At 47.2% G+C, this 17,107-nt stretch overlaps 1 protein-coding gene across 2 annotated transcripts in view; it reads left to right on the forward strand.

Annotated features, from left to right (window-relative positions):
* TAOK1 (TAO kinase 1) overlaps positions 1-17,107 on the forward strand; it is a 37,513-nt gene that overhangs the window by 10,604 nt on the left and 9,802 nt on the right. For both annotated transcript variants that reach the window (XM_042442284.1, XM_042442283.1), the window contains 16 exons: positions 2,992-3,223; positions 4,996-5,067; positions 6,989-7,090; positions 8,280-8,325; positions 9,142-9,238; positions 10,031-10,144; positions 10,504-10,595; positions 11,818-11,911; positions 12,068-12,149; positions 12,628-12,795; positions 13,215-13,418; positions 13,828-13,962; positions 14,821-15,057; positions 15,485-15,613; positions 16,075-16,278; positions 16,579-16,818. In XM_042442284.1, the coding sequence (XP_042298218.1) occupies positions 3,092-3,223; positions 4,996-5,067; positions 6,989-7,090; positions 8,280-8,325; positions 9,142-9,238; positions 10,031-10,144; positions 10,504-10,595; positions 11,818-11,911; positions 12,068-12,149; positions 12,628-12,795; positions 13,215-13,418; positions 13,828-13,962; positions 14,821-15,057; positions 15,485-15,613; positions 16,075-16,278; positions 16,579-16,818 (2,148 nt within the window). In that variant the 5' untranslated portion in view covers positions 2,992-3,091. The remainder of the gene's footprint in view (positions 1-2,991; positions 3,224-4,995; positions 5,068-6,988; positions 7,091-8,279; positions 8,326-9,141; positions 9,239-10,030; positions 10,145-10,503; positions 10,596-11,817; positions 11,912-12,067; positions 12,150-12,627; positions 12,796-13,214; positions 13,419-13,827; positions 13,963-14,820; positions 15,058-15,484; positions 15,614-16,074; positions 16,279-16,578; positions 16,819-17,107) is intronic.

Here is a 17,107-nt window from a genome sequence, read left to right on the forward strand (position 1 = left end):
TTTATGCAGGACGGCCCATAGGTCTCCAGACTACAACATTATGAGCACCCATGAGCATGAGGAAGGAGTGTACATCTTTCCCACTGTCCATTGGTTTCGTTTTTGGAATTTAAGGCCTGTTACAGACTGCCAAAATAAAGCTGCTTCGGGTCTCTTTGGAGGTATGCTATTTAAATGACACATGGGTCCTAAGAGTCCGGAGTTCGCACCAAAGCCACACTCCATTCCTAAGCACCGGAGTGCAGTTTTTGGTGCAGCTTCCAGGTTCTTAGGGTGCATGCATCATTAAAATAACATACCTCCAAAGAGACCCGAAGCAGCTTTATTTTGGCAGTCTGTAACAGGCCTAAATTTGCTCATTAAACTTCTGATTTGTTTATTTTATTTCCATTTCTCTAATTTCCCGCAGCCTGCATTCTTGGAACAGTTTGCGAGACAGAGATAAAATTGCAAGAGAAATGTAATGCTTCCATTCCTGGGCGCCACAATTGCCGTGTGCTATTTGGCACATGAAAAAGATGTTGTGTTTGCGTTCCCAGCGATGCGATAACAGATGTGATACAGCTAACAACTGTGTGTTCCAGTTTGTGTGGACCTTATTGAGCTGAGCTGAATAGCCCCAGTCAAGGTTGTTTGGTGGAGATTATGGCTGTGGGCAACATCCCAAATTTCAGTAAAGCTGTTTTCTGTTTCAGAAACCTTGGATGACCATTCCTCCAGGGAAGGAGAGCGTTACTGAAAGAAAATACTTGAGGAAGCTTGTTTGTACTATATCCACCCTTCCTCTCCCCTAACTTTTGTAATGTCATGCTTATGGAAGTCTTGCAAAGTTGCATGTTTAGATAGATAGATAGATAGACAGACAGACAGACAGATAGATAGATAGATAGATAGATAGATAGATAGATAGATAGATAGATAGATAGAGACCACTGAATTGTATTGTATGATGTGGCCTAATACTAATAATTTGCACATTTAGGGAGCTCTCATCCTAGTTTGAGAGGTAGCCATAGGCTAAAATTGTGGAGGAAAAGTGTGGAGTTCATGCCTTTTGGCTGGAGTCAGGGTTGCAGAATTGTGATTCTGGTTAATAGATACACGAGGAAGGAAAGGGGTCTTTGTGGGATTGCAGCAGCCTTCGCTTTAATTTGGTGAGTCTCAGATGCTCCTTAAAGATCGAAGCATGAGCTCATGGTTGCTTGAGCCCAGAAGCATTCCTCCAGTAACACTGTGTCACTTATCAGGAGGAGGCCCCTTGCTGACTCTTCCCCTTCTTCTCCCTGAGGTTTCTGTCTATTGTTTTGGCAATGGGCTGTCAGTGAGAAGAGGGGAGAGCCTTGTTCTGTAAGGGGAAATTCCTTTCCAGAGTAAGGATTAAGTTGTAGCATTGTTGACTTTTCCTCCCAGGCCAGGAATGTCTCTGAGAGATGGCAGATCCCCACTTCCAGTGTGCAGACTGAGTTGCTCTCCCATTCTTCTGGCTCCTACATCCAGGCCTCTTTTGTTGATGGTGTGTGCCTTCAAGATGTGTCCAAAGCAAACCTATCACAGGGGTGTCCCGGCAAGGTTTGTCCAGAGGGGGTTTGCTGTTGCATCCCAGCTGTCCCAGGCATGTGAAGGGTGCCAAGGTGGGGAAGTTTCCCTGAAGGCCTGGTCACTGCAAAGAGGGAGTCCTTAGTGATGGTCCAACCGAGAGGTGTGACAGTTGCTGTTGAGGGACACAACCAGCTGGGTAGAGCCAGGAATAAGGAATGGGCACCTTTCCTGAGGTTACTGGTAGTGCGAGGGATGATGAGAGGTGCAGTTAAATGATGTTTGGGGCTGTGCACTTCTTTGCCTGCTGGGCTCAAACCTTCAGTCCAGACAGAGGAGCCACCTGCCATCCTTGGCTGAAGCCCCCGCACCCTGGAAACAGCAGCGAATGTCACCATTTTTCCTTTGCGCTGCAGTCATTTTCCTCTTGAAAGGGCCTGCTTTTCCTGAAGAGTGTGACTGCGTATACATGAAGGGTTGGGTGGAACTGGAGGCCTTAGCATTCTGTCAGATTTGACAGCACACTCTCTGGCTCCATTGCTATAGAAACAGGAGTCGCTGGATCCTCTGGAACGGTAGTGGGAATATACTGTGACTGTGTTGGTGATCTAACTGTGAGCAGGGGAGTGTCATTGCATAATCTCCCTTAATTGTATAATCCGGCGTACCTAAGGATCCTAAGGAGGTGCCGTTCTGTCCGATCGATGTTTACCTTGCCTAATTTGCTCTGGCTGAGGCAACATGGGTTTGAAGGTGGTTCAGCTATCTTGCACTAAGTTGGGTTCATGGTCTGACACGATCTGTCTGGCGAAGGATGAGTTACTGCTCAACACCGCATCCTTCACTCCTTGGCTGAAACCTTTGAAGCCATGCTGCTGAAAATCCTTTTAACAGGCGATTCTAGCATTTAAACTTACAACCTTTTGCATCTAAAGCAGTGGTTCCCAACCTTTCTAATGCCATGACCCTTTAATACAGTTCCTTATGTTGTGGCGACCCCCAACCATACAATTATTTTCATTGCTAAGTGCAAATATGTGTTTTCCAATGGTCTTAGGCGACCCCTGTGAAAGGGTTGTTCGACCTCCAAAGGGGTCCCGACCCACAGGTTGGGAACCACTGATCTAAAGCATGTGTTTCCTCAGCATAATGGGGGCACCTATGTTCCTGTAGTTCATGGAGACTTTAGCACCAATGTCAGGGAAAGTTTATTGCGCAGCAGCAGCAAGGATGCAAGGTCCAGTTTCCTGCTTTGGATGCAAACTTGGCTATATCCTGGGACTCCTACCCCAAAGAGCCTTATAGAAACCATTACTCAGAGGAAATACATTCTGCAAATAGGGTCTTATGGACCCTGGGAAAACCGACCCAAGTCGGATGTTGGTGTAACCCATACCCTGCTTGCGCTTTCTCTAATGTGTCTTCTTTTTCCTCTCTCCCCTGTCCCCTTTGCAGCGATCCATGCTGACGAGGCATCATTCATGCAGATGAACCCGGGGTGGAGGCGGTGGCACTTTAAACCCAGATAGTTGGTCTCGGGGAACAGCCCAGCAGGATGCCATCCACCAGCCGAGCGGGCAGCCTGAAGGACCCAGAGATTGCAGAGCTCTTTTTCAAAGAAGACCCGGAGAAACTCTTCACAGATCTCCGAGAGATCGGCCATGGAAGCTTCGGAGCTGTTTATTTTGTAAGAGAGCTCAAGGGTGGGACTGTGTTCTCCCTTACCAAGCTGTCTATGTTTTGCGGTCCTCTGCAGAGACCTTCTCTACATACAGCACTGTAATCCTATTGTGCGATGGGTACCAAACCAAGAACCAGATTGATTTCTCAGCACTCTGCCCCCCACAGCAGTGAACAAGGAAACTAAACACAAAGGGAGGGCAGTATTTCTGAGCAACAAGGAGAACAGGAGCATATGCGGGCAACTGGAGCCATGAGGCTGTTGAAGAGTGGGTGGGTTTCCTGGCTCCCCTTGTGAAACAGGTCTCTTGGCAAGCAGAAGCAAGGGCTTTGCTCTCCTCTGCTGCTGGTTTGCCTCGAATTGTGAGTTTGTCCCAAAGGCTCTTAGTACTTGGCTCCAGTGTCCTCATCAAGTGCTTCCCCAGAACAATAGCAGGCTTAACAATAAGCATGTTATTGTGAGGAAACGGAGATGTTTTGCGGAGCCACATACTGGCTGCTATTGTCAGCTCGGTGGTGTGGGACACAGCTGGGGTCTGAGACCCTTTCTTGGGAGGGTACCTTGCACCTGGTGGAGCAGGGACACATGTACTGCTTTGAGAAAGGTTGGGGCGCACCTCAGCACATGGCTTGGGATTTTCACTTGGCCTCTTCTCTAGGCTTGGCAGGTGGCAGAGGCAGAAAGCAGCGAAAAACCAAAGCATGCCTATGCCTAGCCTAGCTTTTGCTGTCGTCTTGGCCACTTGTCTGTCCCTTCTCCAAGCTTTTGAGAACTTAAGAAGGAGCCCTTTGGTCAGTTTCCTCCACACAAGGGAAGAAACGGGAGGCCAGAATTGTCTCTGTGGTTATGTGAGATGGCAGCAGGAGAGAAGCAAACACTTTTCATTGCTAGGCAGAGAGGAGGAAGAAAAGAAGAGGGATGCAGCAGGAAAGTTCCTAGGCAAAGCGTTGTCCCAAGTGGAATCGGTTCAGTTTCATTTTCTCACCAAGGAAAGAAGTGTTTCTTTTCCTTCTTTCTCTGTTTTCTCTCTTCCCCCTTCCCTCACTCATATACATGGTATTGCCCAGCCATTACATCATGCTAGTGTTCCACGTTAAGGCTGCCTTGAGTCTGCCAGTAAATGTGGCTTCCTATGCCCAGCCTGCAGTAAGAGCATCTTGCATCCAATTCCCTTTTGGTTGCTGGCCAGCCCTTGCCAAGCCAAGTCCCCTTCCTCAGCCCTGCAGTGCACCTCTTTGCTACAGACTTTCACCCATTTCCCCTAAGCTCTTATACTTGTAGCAGCCAAGGTAGTGACACAGGCAGTTGCTCAGATTGGTGCTTCTCAAGCTTTCCGATGTGAGAAGCCGGCACTTGTTGTTTTTCCAATGTGCCAAGGACTGTCACTAAATCAGTGCCCATTGGGTGCAATTCTATCTTTCTTTCTTTCTTTCTTTCTTTCTTTCTTTCTTTCTTTCTTTCTTTCCTTCCTTCCTGGAAGCATGCCAGGGACTGATAGCCAGTGGTTCAGGGACCAATACGAGTCCGTGGACCACCATTATGCATAACACTGGCTTGTACTAGCAAGATACCGTGATCCTCAAGCCTCTTTGTGGCCCTTTTCAACGTTCGGTGATTCATGGAGGAATTGGGAAATGTTTCTTTTTGGGACTAGGCTGTCGGGATTCCTTGTGTTATTGACAGAAACAAGGAAACTTTGCCAAGCTCTAGTTTGGGTTTTGTGTGGTGGGGATTTCTGACAGCACAGAGTACTGATCCTGGTGTCTTTGACCTTGCAGGCACGTGATGTCCGTACCAATGAAGTGGTGGCCATCAAGAAAATGTCTTATAGTGGGAAACAGTCCAATGAGGTATGTGAATCGCCTGTAGAAGGGTCAGATCCATAGCTGGTTGCCTCCTGCAACTCCTTTCCTGGTAGTTTAAGCCTTGCTTTTGCCTTAACTAAGGGAGCCAGAGAGAGGTGTGCTCTGCGAGGTATTTGGCAGGACTTCTGTCTTAGGTAGCCTTGGAAAAGGAGTAGGGGATCTGCTTGAATGAATTTCCGAGGTGAAAGGAAGCAAAGCAATCCCACTCTTAAGGCATTCAGGCTTTCCTTTTTAGCCTTCTGCATTCCTGCCTAAACGCTTGTTTTTTTAGAAGCAGGCACACAGGAACCCCGCCTCCCTACAGCCTGACTAAAGAAAACTTACTAGGAATGATAGACACGAACACAACCAGACCCAGGACTTGCCTGCCAAATTTAATACAAAAAAGGCAGATCAAGCAGAAATGCATCCCTGCTCCCTGGGCCTTCATTCCGAACAAATTCGTCCTGAGGAACTTGACAAAGATAACAGTGAGACAGCAGCGGTGTGAGCGTGGGAAAATGCCTGCCTGGCAGATTAAGGGCGGCTTTGAGCACCACCAGAGAGAGAGCGCCTCGGAGAGTAGGAATGTCACGCATTCCCCCGCCAGCCTCAGCCCCAGCCTTTTGGCCACAGGTTCTACATTCTGTGCTCAATGGGATGCTGAGACTAGGATGCTGAGACATTTTTGTTTCCGCGGAGTTTCTGAAATCCCAGTATGCTCTGGATTTCATTTGAATATGAATATCTTTTACCCCCCTCCCTCCCCTCTTAGCCTCCAACACGTAAGACTCCTAACTGAATGATATTACTAGGTTGGGAATTGTGTCCCCACGAGGGGCTAAAAAGTACACCAGTGGTCAGTTACTGTTGTCAAAACCTTTCTCCTCTCTGTGGGAATGACTGCGTATCTTTTCAGGACAGGGGATGGAAAGCCAGACCCTGGTTTGCTGCAGGAGGCTTGGCAAAGGCAGAAGGCTGGGCAGAGTAGCCTTGTCACAACTGCTTCTTGGCCTTGTGCCTGTTGCTGGGACCCATTCAGCTACTAAATTTTGATCCAAGGATCATTGGGGGCTGTAGATGAGCTACGTCAGAGTTTTTCCTTGGAGCTCTTGTGCCAGAGGCGGTCTATCTGAGAAGGGGGCACTCAGCACTTCTGAATTTGCCCCATTTTTGGATCACCTGGGCAAGGAGGTACAATTGAGTGCCTGGCGGCAGTGTACCAGTCCGGGGCACTCCTCCTGCTCAGGTCTTCATGGACCTGAAGGATGCTGGCAAAGTATTTTCCAAGAGGGCCTGGCTGCCTCTCCTTCCCCTAAAAGCATTCCATTTTTATCTCACTGTTGGAGGCTCATGCCGCTTGTTTAACCGTGTTGTGATGCAAGTCTAATTTCTACCTGCTCCTCATCCTGCTGCTTTAATTACCATCAAGCTATAAATACTCTTTTCCAATGAATGAAGCTCATGATTCCTCCTTCAGCAGTTGTGTCAGCAGAGTGTCTGTGTGTGTGTGTGTGTGTGTGTGTGTGTGTGTGTGTGTGTGTTTTAGGGAGGAAAAAACAGTAAGATGATCTTTCAAAAATGCTCCTTCTTTCCCGAAAGGAGAAGGCCATTCCGCGCTGCAGTTAAATTAATCATTCTGTCAGCATCACCAGCGTGGAAATGTGACAGTAGTTGGATGTGTTCTTGCAATAGTTCTGCGAGGGAATGGAGTGGAAAGAAGTGCCAGATCTTTGCCTGAATGTATTCTAAAACACTGGGTTCTCTTTATCTGCTGGGCTTTGGTTCCAGGACCAAAATCCATGGATGCTCCCAATGGCATAATAAAATGGTGTCCCTTAGCTAAAATGGCAAAGTCCCTTCCTTTCCATCACCTCTCTGCCCTAACTTCCTTAATGGTTTTTCTCTCTCTCTTTTTCTTTCTTAGAAATGGCAGGATATTGTTAAAGAAGTCAAGTTTCTACAGAGAATCAAACATCCAAACAGCATAGAGTACAAGGGCTGCTATTTGCGGGAGCACACAGCATGGGTGAGGTGATATTCTGTGTCTTTGGCTGGCCGGCATGGAAGCGAATGGGGAGCACTTGAGAGAAGGGTTGATTCTCACTCTGTACCTGCGAAGGGCCAAAGATCCCTGGTCCCTGCATGAAACTGCCCTCATGTTCAGACTCTCCTGCTTGGAGGGTGGGCAGGTCTATGCAGCCTAGTGACCCCTCTGTCCTCGTTCAGACAAAGTCAAACATTGAAGCAGCATTTGAAGCCAAAGTTTCCTGTAAGCAATGTGTCAAGGTTTGCTGTCCCTTTGCGAGGTGTCTTGAGAGTAAATCCCACTTGCCGGTGGGACTTGGTTGTACACAAACACACGTCGGACAAAGCAGCCAAAGAGCGAGCCTTCTGGATGATTGGATAAATCCCACATGACATCAATAGAGGCCAGCGAACTTTCAGCCTGTTCCTTGCCCTCTTAAGCCAAAGGACTTGGATTGAAGTTTACTCGGTCCTAATTGGCTGGCTTTTTCCTTCTAATACCCTGCCTGCGTGATGTGAGATTTATTGATTCCTTTGGAATTTTAAACCCTAAGCAAATAGGGAAACGCCTTCTCCTGGCAATAGTAGCTGGGTTGGTGGGGTAAAACTGCACCCTGCAGGCTTGTGCCACTGGCATTTTCCTCTTGAGGGCAAGGGGCTGATCTTGTAGCTGCCCTGGACAATACAGGGCTATTATATTTAGGAGCTGGAGTCTCACTAAACATAGCTGGTCCTTCTTGTGAGGAGAGAGAGTCAGTGCTTGTCATGGAGAAAACTCCCACTGTCAAGTCCTGGCAGGCCCAGGAGAGACCTCTGATGTGGTGTAAGCCAGTGCTGCTCAAATTGGTATAGTATAGTGCCAGTCCATGGCACATCAGGCAAAAAACACCCTGCCAGACTGCCTCCTCATCAGATTGCATAAGAAGCAATGGTGTGAGCCACCTTCCTATGCTTCTTGAGCAGAGGATGATCTGGTCATAAAGGGCCCATGATTCCGATATAATAAAACTTCTGTTTTTATCCCGCTTTTCTGTGACCAGACAATCAAAGCGGCTCACAACACATTAAAATATCCACATTCTGTTAAATCAGAATAACACAATAGTGTCCTAGCACCATACAGACTGAGAAGTTTTCTTTGGCCATAATGATGCTGATGCTTTATTTTTCCTTTTTGCCCTCCTCTTCAGCTCGTTATGGAATACTGTTTAGGATCAGCCTCAGATTTATTAGAAGGTAAGTGTCTTCTCTCCAGCCCCGGTTTCTTTGACCGACAATCGTTCTCATGTTTTGGGAAAGAGGAGCAACTTCCCTCAGTCTGCTGCCATCCAGATGTGACATAAAACTCCCAAAGCTCCTCACCATTTCCTTGTGGGATGACACAAACTTCTGGAGGGTTACAGAAGGAAGGAATTGCAAATGCCTCGTATTGAGCTAGCTTTCTCTGGTCACTAGTGCCTTCCGAAACCAGGCAGCCTTCCCTCTTTTGACCATGGTTGTAGAAGTCTTTAGTCCTGCTGTGCCATTTCCTGATTTGTTCTGCTTAGCAGAAAGAAAGCATGTAGCTTCTACACAGCTTCCATATGGTGCAAGGCTTAAATGACCCTAGGTGTTTACCTGTGGATGCTTTCAAAATTGTTATGCTGGGTGTTTGATCTTAGTAGCTGGAGTGGACTTCCTGTCCATTGATACAAGGTGGTATTTTCTTGTCCTCCTTTTCTGAGGACTGGAAAGTGACCCAGGAAACCTATTTGTCAGGAGTGGAGCAGAGCAGATTCAACTTTTTACAACCTTGGCTAGCTTTCCCATTCATGAAGGGCCATATTTGCAGGTTTGTGTATGAGCGAGAGAGAGGAGAGAGTGAGTGGGGGTCTTCAGGAAGGTAGAATCCTGCATTGAGCCCTGGCCAAGCTATCTCCCATCTACTTACCAGGCTGATACCTCCTACTCTGTCCAGCACTCATTAAAAACTTTGTCCCACATGGCATGAGTAGTCCTTAATGCCTTGTTTTTTGTTTTTGTTTTTTTAAATTGAATTTCTCTTTCCTCAAGTGCACAAAAAGCCATTACAAGAGGTGGAAATTGCTGCCATCACCCACGGTGCTCTCCAGGGTTTAGCATACTTGCATTCTCACAACATGATCCATCGGTAAGTCCTTTCTGCCCAGCCTGATGTTTTACCTTTGCGCGCAGTGTTCATGAGTTCAGGTCTTCTGGATTAGCTAACTTTCCACTTCCATTAATGGTGAACTTTGGAAAGTTACTTATTTTGGACTGCAGCTCTCAGAATCCAGAACGTTTCCAAGCTCTGAACTCTGTTTCATAAAACAGATGTGTTTCTCTGTCTCTCATTATAGGTGGCGGGGCAGAGGGACAGAAAAATATGCACATATACAGTTCATGCTTTATGACATCAACTTGTCCATTCCAGGTCTAGAGAAGGGATGGGCAACATCCAGCCCTCCATATGTTTTTGGGCTACCATTTTTGTCAGGTTTAGCAAGCATCTGCAGCTAGATTTTGTAGTGCCAGAAATCCTCCCCCAAGGTCTGGAGCTTTCAGGGATGATAGGCCATTCTTGGAAAATAGGCAATGCAAACGCAGGTAGATTTAGGAAGGGTCCTTTTAAGTCAAATGGTTGAGAAGTGCTGCATCCTTGGGAAAGTAGTTCCAGAGCCTAGGGGCAGCTACTGTGAAAGTCTTGTATTGTATCCCCACCAGCCATCCCTGTGAGGATGGTGGGATTGAGAGAAGAGCCTCTTCTGAGGATCTCAGGCTCATGTAGGAAAATAAGATCTGTCGGATAGCCTGGACCAAAGCTGAATACATTATAACCAGCAGTGGTATAGCTGTGCTTGCATTTAATTTTGGTTGTGGGGGAACAAACAAGAGCCCCATTTGCTCAAAGGTGTAGCTAATTTAATGTTTTCTTCCTCCTCAGAGATATCAAGGCAGGAAATATCCTGTTGACGGAACCAGGCCAGGTGAAACTGGCTGACTTCGGCTCCGCTTCCATAGCATCTCCTGCCAACTCATTCGTGGGGACGCCATATTGGTAAGGAAGACATGCAGAGCCAAGGTCTCACTCAAGGAGGTCAAGATCACCGCAGGCTCCCTTTTAAGCGGTGGAGGGTGGAGAATGGGGTAGATGCGAAGAATGGAATCATGGCTTGTGGAGAATGTAGGAATGGGTTACAGGTGGAAGTACGGGACAGAAAAACTCTGCCCAACCATTTCAGAACTCCTCCACACTTCTGTCAACCCATTGTTCAGCATGCCAGCCTCTTGATATTTTGTCTCCTGTGTCTATATTTCTTGTGGTGTTTCCCCATATACATCTCTCAGCGGTGTGAATGTTTTGTGAGAGCAAGGTTTATGGGTTAATCTGCTGAGCATCTTCATTTTGCCTTCTAGGATGGCCCCAGAAGTGATTTTAGCCATGGATGAAGGGCAGTACGATGGCAAAGTTGACGTGTGGTCTCTTGGGATAACGTGTATTGAATTAGGTAAGCCTCCTTTGCCCGTCTCCCTCTTCCTACCTTTCTTGGTCAGAAGTGACATTCTGCATTTCAACAGGAGGCTATCTGTTTTAAACATATTCTTGATGTTTGAAGACATGTTTCCCAGCTTCCTGAGGTCACCAAGATGGCTTTGGGGGGGCACACTTTGCTCATGCCTGGCCTATTGGCTGTAACCTGCTGGACAGGATTTTCTCTGCAGCTGGCAGTGACCCCCTCTCCAAGCACTTCAAACATTCAGTCTTTCCTAGTCATTTAATATTGCAGCTGTCACTATATGGCAATGCCAGGACTGTGTTGCGCATGGTTGAGTGAAGGGAAAGGTCCAAAGTGGACTCTTTAAGGCCAAACTGAGGTAGAGCTCTGCTGTAGGGGAAATATCCTGAGAAAATGAGAATTTTAGGAGTTGGAGAGTTATTAAGTTCTTAGGAATCTCAAGGAAAAGCTGCTTAGGCATTGCCAAGGCATTCTCGCCCTACCTTCCAACTAACTGGCGCTTTCTACTAATGACAAAAGCAATCTGAAATGTCAGGGAAAAGTTCAACCTGAAGATTTCTACTTGCTGCTTGCTTATACATTTTCCATTAATGAATTTCTCCTTAATGATTGGTTAATATGTTGTTGGCTGCTGCTAGCTGGATAGACTTTCCTAAACTGCTGTCAGGGTCAGGCATACATTTGCTTCGCTGCCACTTTGCTCGGTAAGAGTGTTGGACTTGGTTAACTAAACCACTGGCCCCGATTCACCAAAGCCTCTGTTCTTCAACCCTGAAAGGGGCAAATTACAGAGCTAAGAGCCCAGAGACAGTGGGATCTTTCCCAGGAACTGGGGAGAGTCCCCTTCTTTTACACTACAACTTCCAGAATCCTCCTGCCAGCATGCTGGGAGTTGTAGTGCTAAAAAAAGGGATGTTCCCAAGCTGTGGACCCTTTTTGCAGACAGCCGATTTGATCTGTCCTGTAATGGGAAATCTCCAGCACCTGTATTTCCACTACAAAAATGATTATACCCTAAAATAAAACACAGCACAGTGACATCTTATTACGATGCAGCTTTTCCTGACAAAGGTTGGATCGACATCTTTCAGGAATGTTTTTCTTGGGGGTTCCTGCATGGTTGGGGCGTAGACTATATGGCGCTTGCGGTCTCTTCCAACTCGATCATTCTGTGAATCTTCGTTAAGCAACCTTCCCTCTTTTCTTTGTGTAGCGGAAAGGAAGCCGCCCCTGTTTAACATGAATGCAATGAGTGCCTTATATCACATAGCGCAGAATGAATCCCCTACACTCCAGTCCAACGAATGGTGAGTCCATGACCGAGAACAGAAAATGTCACAACCGCGTTTGTGGATGGGTGAAGGGTTTTTTGGGTTTGCCTAGACTCTTGTTGAACCTGCACCTTTAAGTCTGAGAAAATGGATGCCATGCACTCACTTCAGCTGTCTTTTCCTTCTTTGTAGGTCTGATTATTTCCGAAACTTTGTAGATTCTTGTCTCCAGAAAATACCCCAAGACAGGCCTACATCCGAGGAACTATTGAAGGTCAGTTTGACGCCTGCCTCCCCATTTTTTTCCTCTATTGGAAACTCAATATTGCCACATTATCAATTTCACTGACAATTAAATTATATATTTTTGAACATTTGCACATTGTGATTTTTTTATCTGTACCTGTTTTAACTTTCATAAGCTGCTTTTCAATCCTCATCTGGGAAAAAGAGGGATATAAATAAAGCTAGTAATATTAAAATAACAACAATAATAGTAGTAGTAGCAGTAGTAATGATATTAAGGATGATAATGACACTAGTGATGATGGTGATAATGTCCTGCAAAACCAGTGTGAGCAACTGTGGCCCTCCAGAGTTTTTTGGGCTAGAATTCCCATAACCCTTCCCTTGTAGGGATGATGAGAGTTGTTGTCCCTCATCTGGAAGCCCACTCCTGTTGTCAATCCTGGTTTTCAAATTTGTCTCCTGTTTCCCCTCTTTCCCCTTTGCTTCTGGATCCCCCGGTGTAGCATGTGTTTGTTATCCGGGAGCGCCCTGAGACGGTGTTGATAGAGCTGATCCAGAGAACAAAGGATGCTGTCAGAGAACTGGACAATCTTCAGTATCGCAAGATGAAGAAACTGCTTTTCCAGGAGGCGCACAACGGACCAGCAGTTGAAGCCCAGGAAGAAGAGGAGGTAATGTTATGCAGGAGGGAAGTGAAGAGACTGAACGAATAAGTTCCTTTATTGGATTGCAATCCACCCCACAAGACCTCTTCCAAGCTCTGACTGTCTGTCAGTCACTGGCCTCTTGTGTGCCAGCCAAACTGGATGCATTGGATGGAGCTGGCTCCTGTCAGTTATGTGGATATCAAGAAGTGCCCGCTTTGTATGTGGAATATAGCATAGCCTCACTAGGGGTAGTCAGGGGAATCAGTCCTGCTGTCATATATTAGCCTCCCACTTCTATCACCACTTGAGCTCCTGCTTGTCCAGAAGAGTTTCTCGGCAAAGAGGGCCTAAATGTCACTGTTCATCTTGGAGAGACCTTGTAACATTCCTACTGCCATGGGTTGCCCTGCTGATCCTCGCCCCACTCCCACTCTCTTTTTTAGGAGCAAGAGCACGGTGTGGGCCGGACGGGAACGGTGAACAGTGTCGGGAGCAACCAGTCCATACCCAGCATGTCCATCAGTGCCAGCAGCCAAAGCAGCAGCGTGAACAGTCTTCCAGATGCCTCGGACGACAAGAGCGAGCTGGATATGATGGAGGGGGACCACACAGTGATGTCCAACAGCTCAGTCATCCACTTGAAGCCGGTAATTGAGGTGGGGAGCCCAACTAGGGCTTGGGGCTCCCAGTGGCTCTGTTGCAGGGGGCAGGTCCCTGCTCCCAAGCTTGACCCTCTTTGAAACAGACAAGCAAAGCACAGTTGCAAGCAGCATCAAAGAGGAAGATCTGCTCTTTCTTAATTTCGGTGTTACATATGCCAGGCAGGAGTGGCAGTAGATAGAATGAGAATGAGACAAACACATACTGGTTAACTCTGAACATTTTAGACAGCGAGGAGACATTGCTTGTCCCCTCAGCGTTGGGTGGGGTAAGGAAATACAACACCATGGAGTTCCTGCCTGGAATTGGAGAAGCAAATCTTCCTTAGCAAAGGTTTAATAAAGTTAACATGTTCAGGAGGGTTCTTTTAAAATTAACGCTCCTTCTTCTCCCAAGGAGGAAGAAAACTACAGAGAAGATTCGGATCCAAGAGCAAAAGGTTCGGAGCCACAGTCTCCCCCCCAAGTGTCCCGCCACCGGTCCCACTACCGCAATCGAGAGCACTTTGCTACCATACGCACAGCATCCCTGGTAGGTAGAACATTTTTCTCAGCCCTTCCTTCTCTCCTCCGCACCATAAATCCTGGAGTGGTTTAGTCCCTTAACAGTCACCTTGAGAGTATTGGTGTTTATTGTTCATTATTGCTTTTTTACCCACCAAGCCTCCCAAGGCAGATATACAATAAACAGACCACCTTTCCCCATATTTCCCCATGTGAGCCTGCCTGGGCCTTGAGATTCTCAAGAGAGGCCCTTCTCTCTGTCCTACCACCATCGCAAGCATAGCTGGTGGGGACACAAGAGAGGGCCTTCTTGGTGGCTGCCCCTAGGTTTTGAAAGTCCCTTCCCAGGGAAGCCAGAATGGGCCCATCCTTGTTGTTCTTCCATTGCCAGCAAAGACCTTTATCCAGCAGGCTTTTAAAACAAACTTTATAAAGAATGGGCTGAGAGTGCTATACATTCATCCCTCTACTTCCACTGGGGTTAGGGACACAGGATCCTTGTGATTGTGGAAAAATGCAAAAGTCAAAGCTGCAAATGTGGAGGGACAAGTGTATTGTTTTTAGACATTAAACATTAAAATTAAATAAGATACCCTACACATAAAGTTCCCCAGTGGACTATCTTTCTTGGACTACAACTCCAGGAACCCCTCAGATTGGTCTCCCTAAAAGTTCATGTTTAAATATGAATAAGTTCATCTTAAACGTGCTTCTAAATTCTTCCTCTTCTTTTTCCATTTTTATTCTGCTGAAAATGTGACTTTGCGTAGCCCTCCATCCCACTCAAAAAAAAAAACCTGTCGCTTTGCCTAGCCCCCAGGAGTGGGTCCGTCAAAGAGTCCCATCTGACCAGGGGTGTGTGTGACACGTGTCTCCTCCTCTACAGGTGACACGGCAAATGCAGGAGCATGAACAAGACTCAGAGCTGCGGGAGCAGATGTCAGGCTATAAGCGCATGCGGCGGCAGCACCAGAAGCAGCTCATGGCCCTGGAGAACAAGCTCAAGACCGAGATGGATGAGCACCGGCTCCGCTTGGACAAGGACCTCGAGACGCAGCGCAACAGCTTTGCAGCTGAGATGGAGAAGCTCATCAAGAAGCACCAAGCGGCCATGGAGAAGGAGGTGAGGAAGGGAGGCGTGAGTCCATCTAGAATCTCCCCATGTCTCCTTTTGCCAGTCTCAGGATTCTGTAGGCAGTTAAAGTGGTGACAAGCTGCATTATTTCTTACAGTGTAGTTGCACCTGTACTTACCAACCTACTGTTCTTTCTCCTGGGTCTTTGGCATTTAATTAATAGCTTTTAAGCATTCTAATGAATTACTGTTTGTAGGGAGCATCAGTATGTATATGCGCATGCACTTTATTTTAAATTATGTTTGCTTTTTAATTACTTTATACTGTTGTTTTAATCTGATTAATTTGACTGTGTACAAAATTGTATCATTTCTGTTTTAGCCGATTCTTTTTACCTTGGGCCCCACTCTGGGAGAATGAAATAAATATATGTATGCGCAGGCCAATAAAATGAAATAAATATATGTATTTGCAGGCGAAAGTCATGGCCAATGAAGAGAAGAAGTTCCAACAACATATTCAAGGCCAGCAGAAGAAAGAGCTCAACAGCTTCTTGGAATCTCAGAAAAGAGAGTATAAGCTTCGCAAAGAGCAGCTCAAGGAGGTAAACTCTTTGCAAAGGTCTAGACTAGTGGTTCTCAACCTTTGGGCCTCCAGATGTTTTGGGTTTCAATTCCCAGAAGTCCTAGTCAGTATGTTCATTGTTCAGGAATTCTGGGAGTTGAAGTCTCAAACATCTAGAGGACCAAAGGTTGAGAACCGCTGATCTAGACAAAGGGGTTGCAGAGGGTGGGTCGGGTCATGGCTCTAAATGACAAAGCTAGTGACATTGGGCAAGTCACACTCTCAGCCTCAGAGGGAAGCAATGACGAACCTTCTCTATAGAAATCTTGCTGAGAACTCCTTATGATAAAGTAAGTAGGAAACGACTCAAAGGCATACAGCAACAACATCAACAACACAAGACTCCTCTAGGTAGTTGCAGTCTTTCTGGCTCTTTTGCCTTGGAGCTGTCTTTCATGACCGTAACAGCAATCCCTCTCTCTCTCTCCCCATCCCTTCCAGGAGCTGAATGAGAACCAGAGCACGCCCAAGAAGGAGAAGCAGGAGTGGCTCTCCAAGCAGAAGGAGAACATCCAGCACTTCCAGGCAGAGGAAGAGGCAAACCTTCTCCGGCGCCAGAGGCAGTACTTGGAGCTGGAGTGCCGTCGCTTCAAGAGGAGGATGCTCCTGGCCCGCCATAACTTGGAGCAGGACCTTGTCCGGGAGGTGGGTCACAGCAGGGATCCCACTTATCTGTGCGCCGCACTGCTTCTTTGCTGGAGTGGGCTCCCTCAAGTCTTCGAATCCCAAAATCTTGGGAGGGTCCACAAAGGCCATCTTGTCCAATCCCATTCTTCTCCTAAGAACCTCCAAAGCTGGAGAGTTCACCCCGCCCCTGGAGTCAATCCATTCTGTGTTCTTTCAGTCAGGAAGTTCTTTCTAATGTTTAGAGGGGATCTAATTGATTAATTTACATCCTGCTTTCCTCCCTGCAACTCTAATTAATTAGCTTAATCCAACTTGCAGGAGCTGAACAAGCGGCAGACCCAGAAGGATCTGGAGCATGCCATGCTGCTGCGCCAGCATGAGTCCATGCAGGAGCTGGAGTTCCGGCACCTGGGCACCATCCAGAAGATGCGCTGTGAGCTGATCCGCCTCCAGCACCAGACGGAGCTCACCAACCAACTGGAGTACAACAAGCGCCGGGAGCGGGAGTTGCGGCGGAAGCACGTCATGGAGGTCCGGCAGCAGCCCAAAAGCCTCAAGGTCAGCCTCACCCCCTCTTTCTCTGTCCAGCATCCCCCCCACTTTAGCTCTGGCCTGGGCCTGACAAGCAGGGTATTAATAATTTTATATAAGGGACACTAGCTAGCATGGCATAGAGGTTTGAGCGTTGGACTATGACTCTGGAGACCACGGTTCAAATCTTGGCTCATACATGAAACCCACTAGGTGACCTCGGGCACGTCACATGCTCTCAGCCTCAGGGGAAGGCAAAGGCAAACCTCCTGAGCAAGCCTTGCCAAGAAAACCCCGGGATAGGTTCACTTTAGGA

Source organism: Sceloporus undulatus, chromosome 11 (assembly GCF_019175285.1).
Source record: "Sceloporus undulatus isolate JIND9_A2432 ecotype Alabama chromosome 11, SceUnd_v1.1, whole genome shotgun sequence".
Taxonomy (NCBI): domain Eukaryota; kingdom Metazoa; phylum Chordata; class Lepidosauria; order Squamata; family Phrynosomatidae; genus Sceloporus; species Sceloporus undulatus.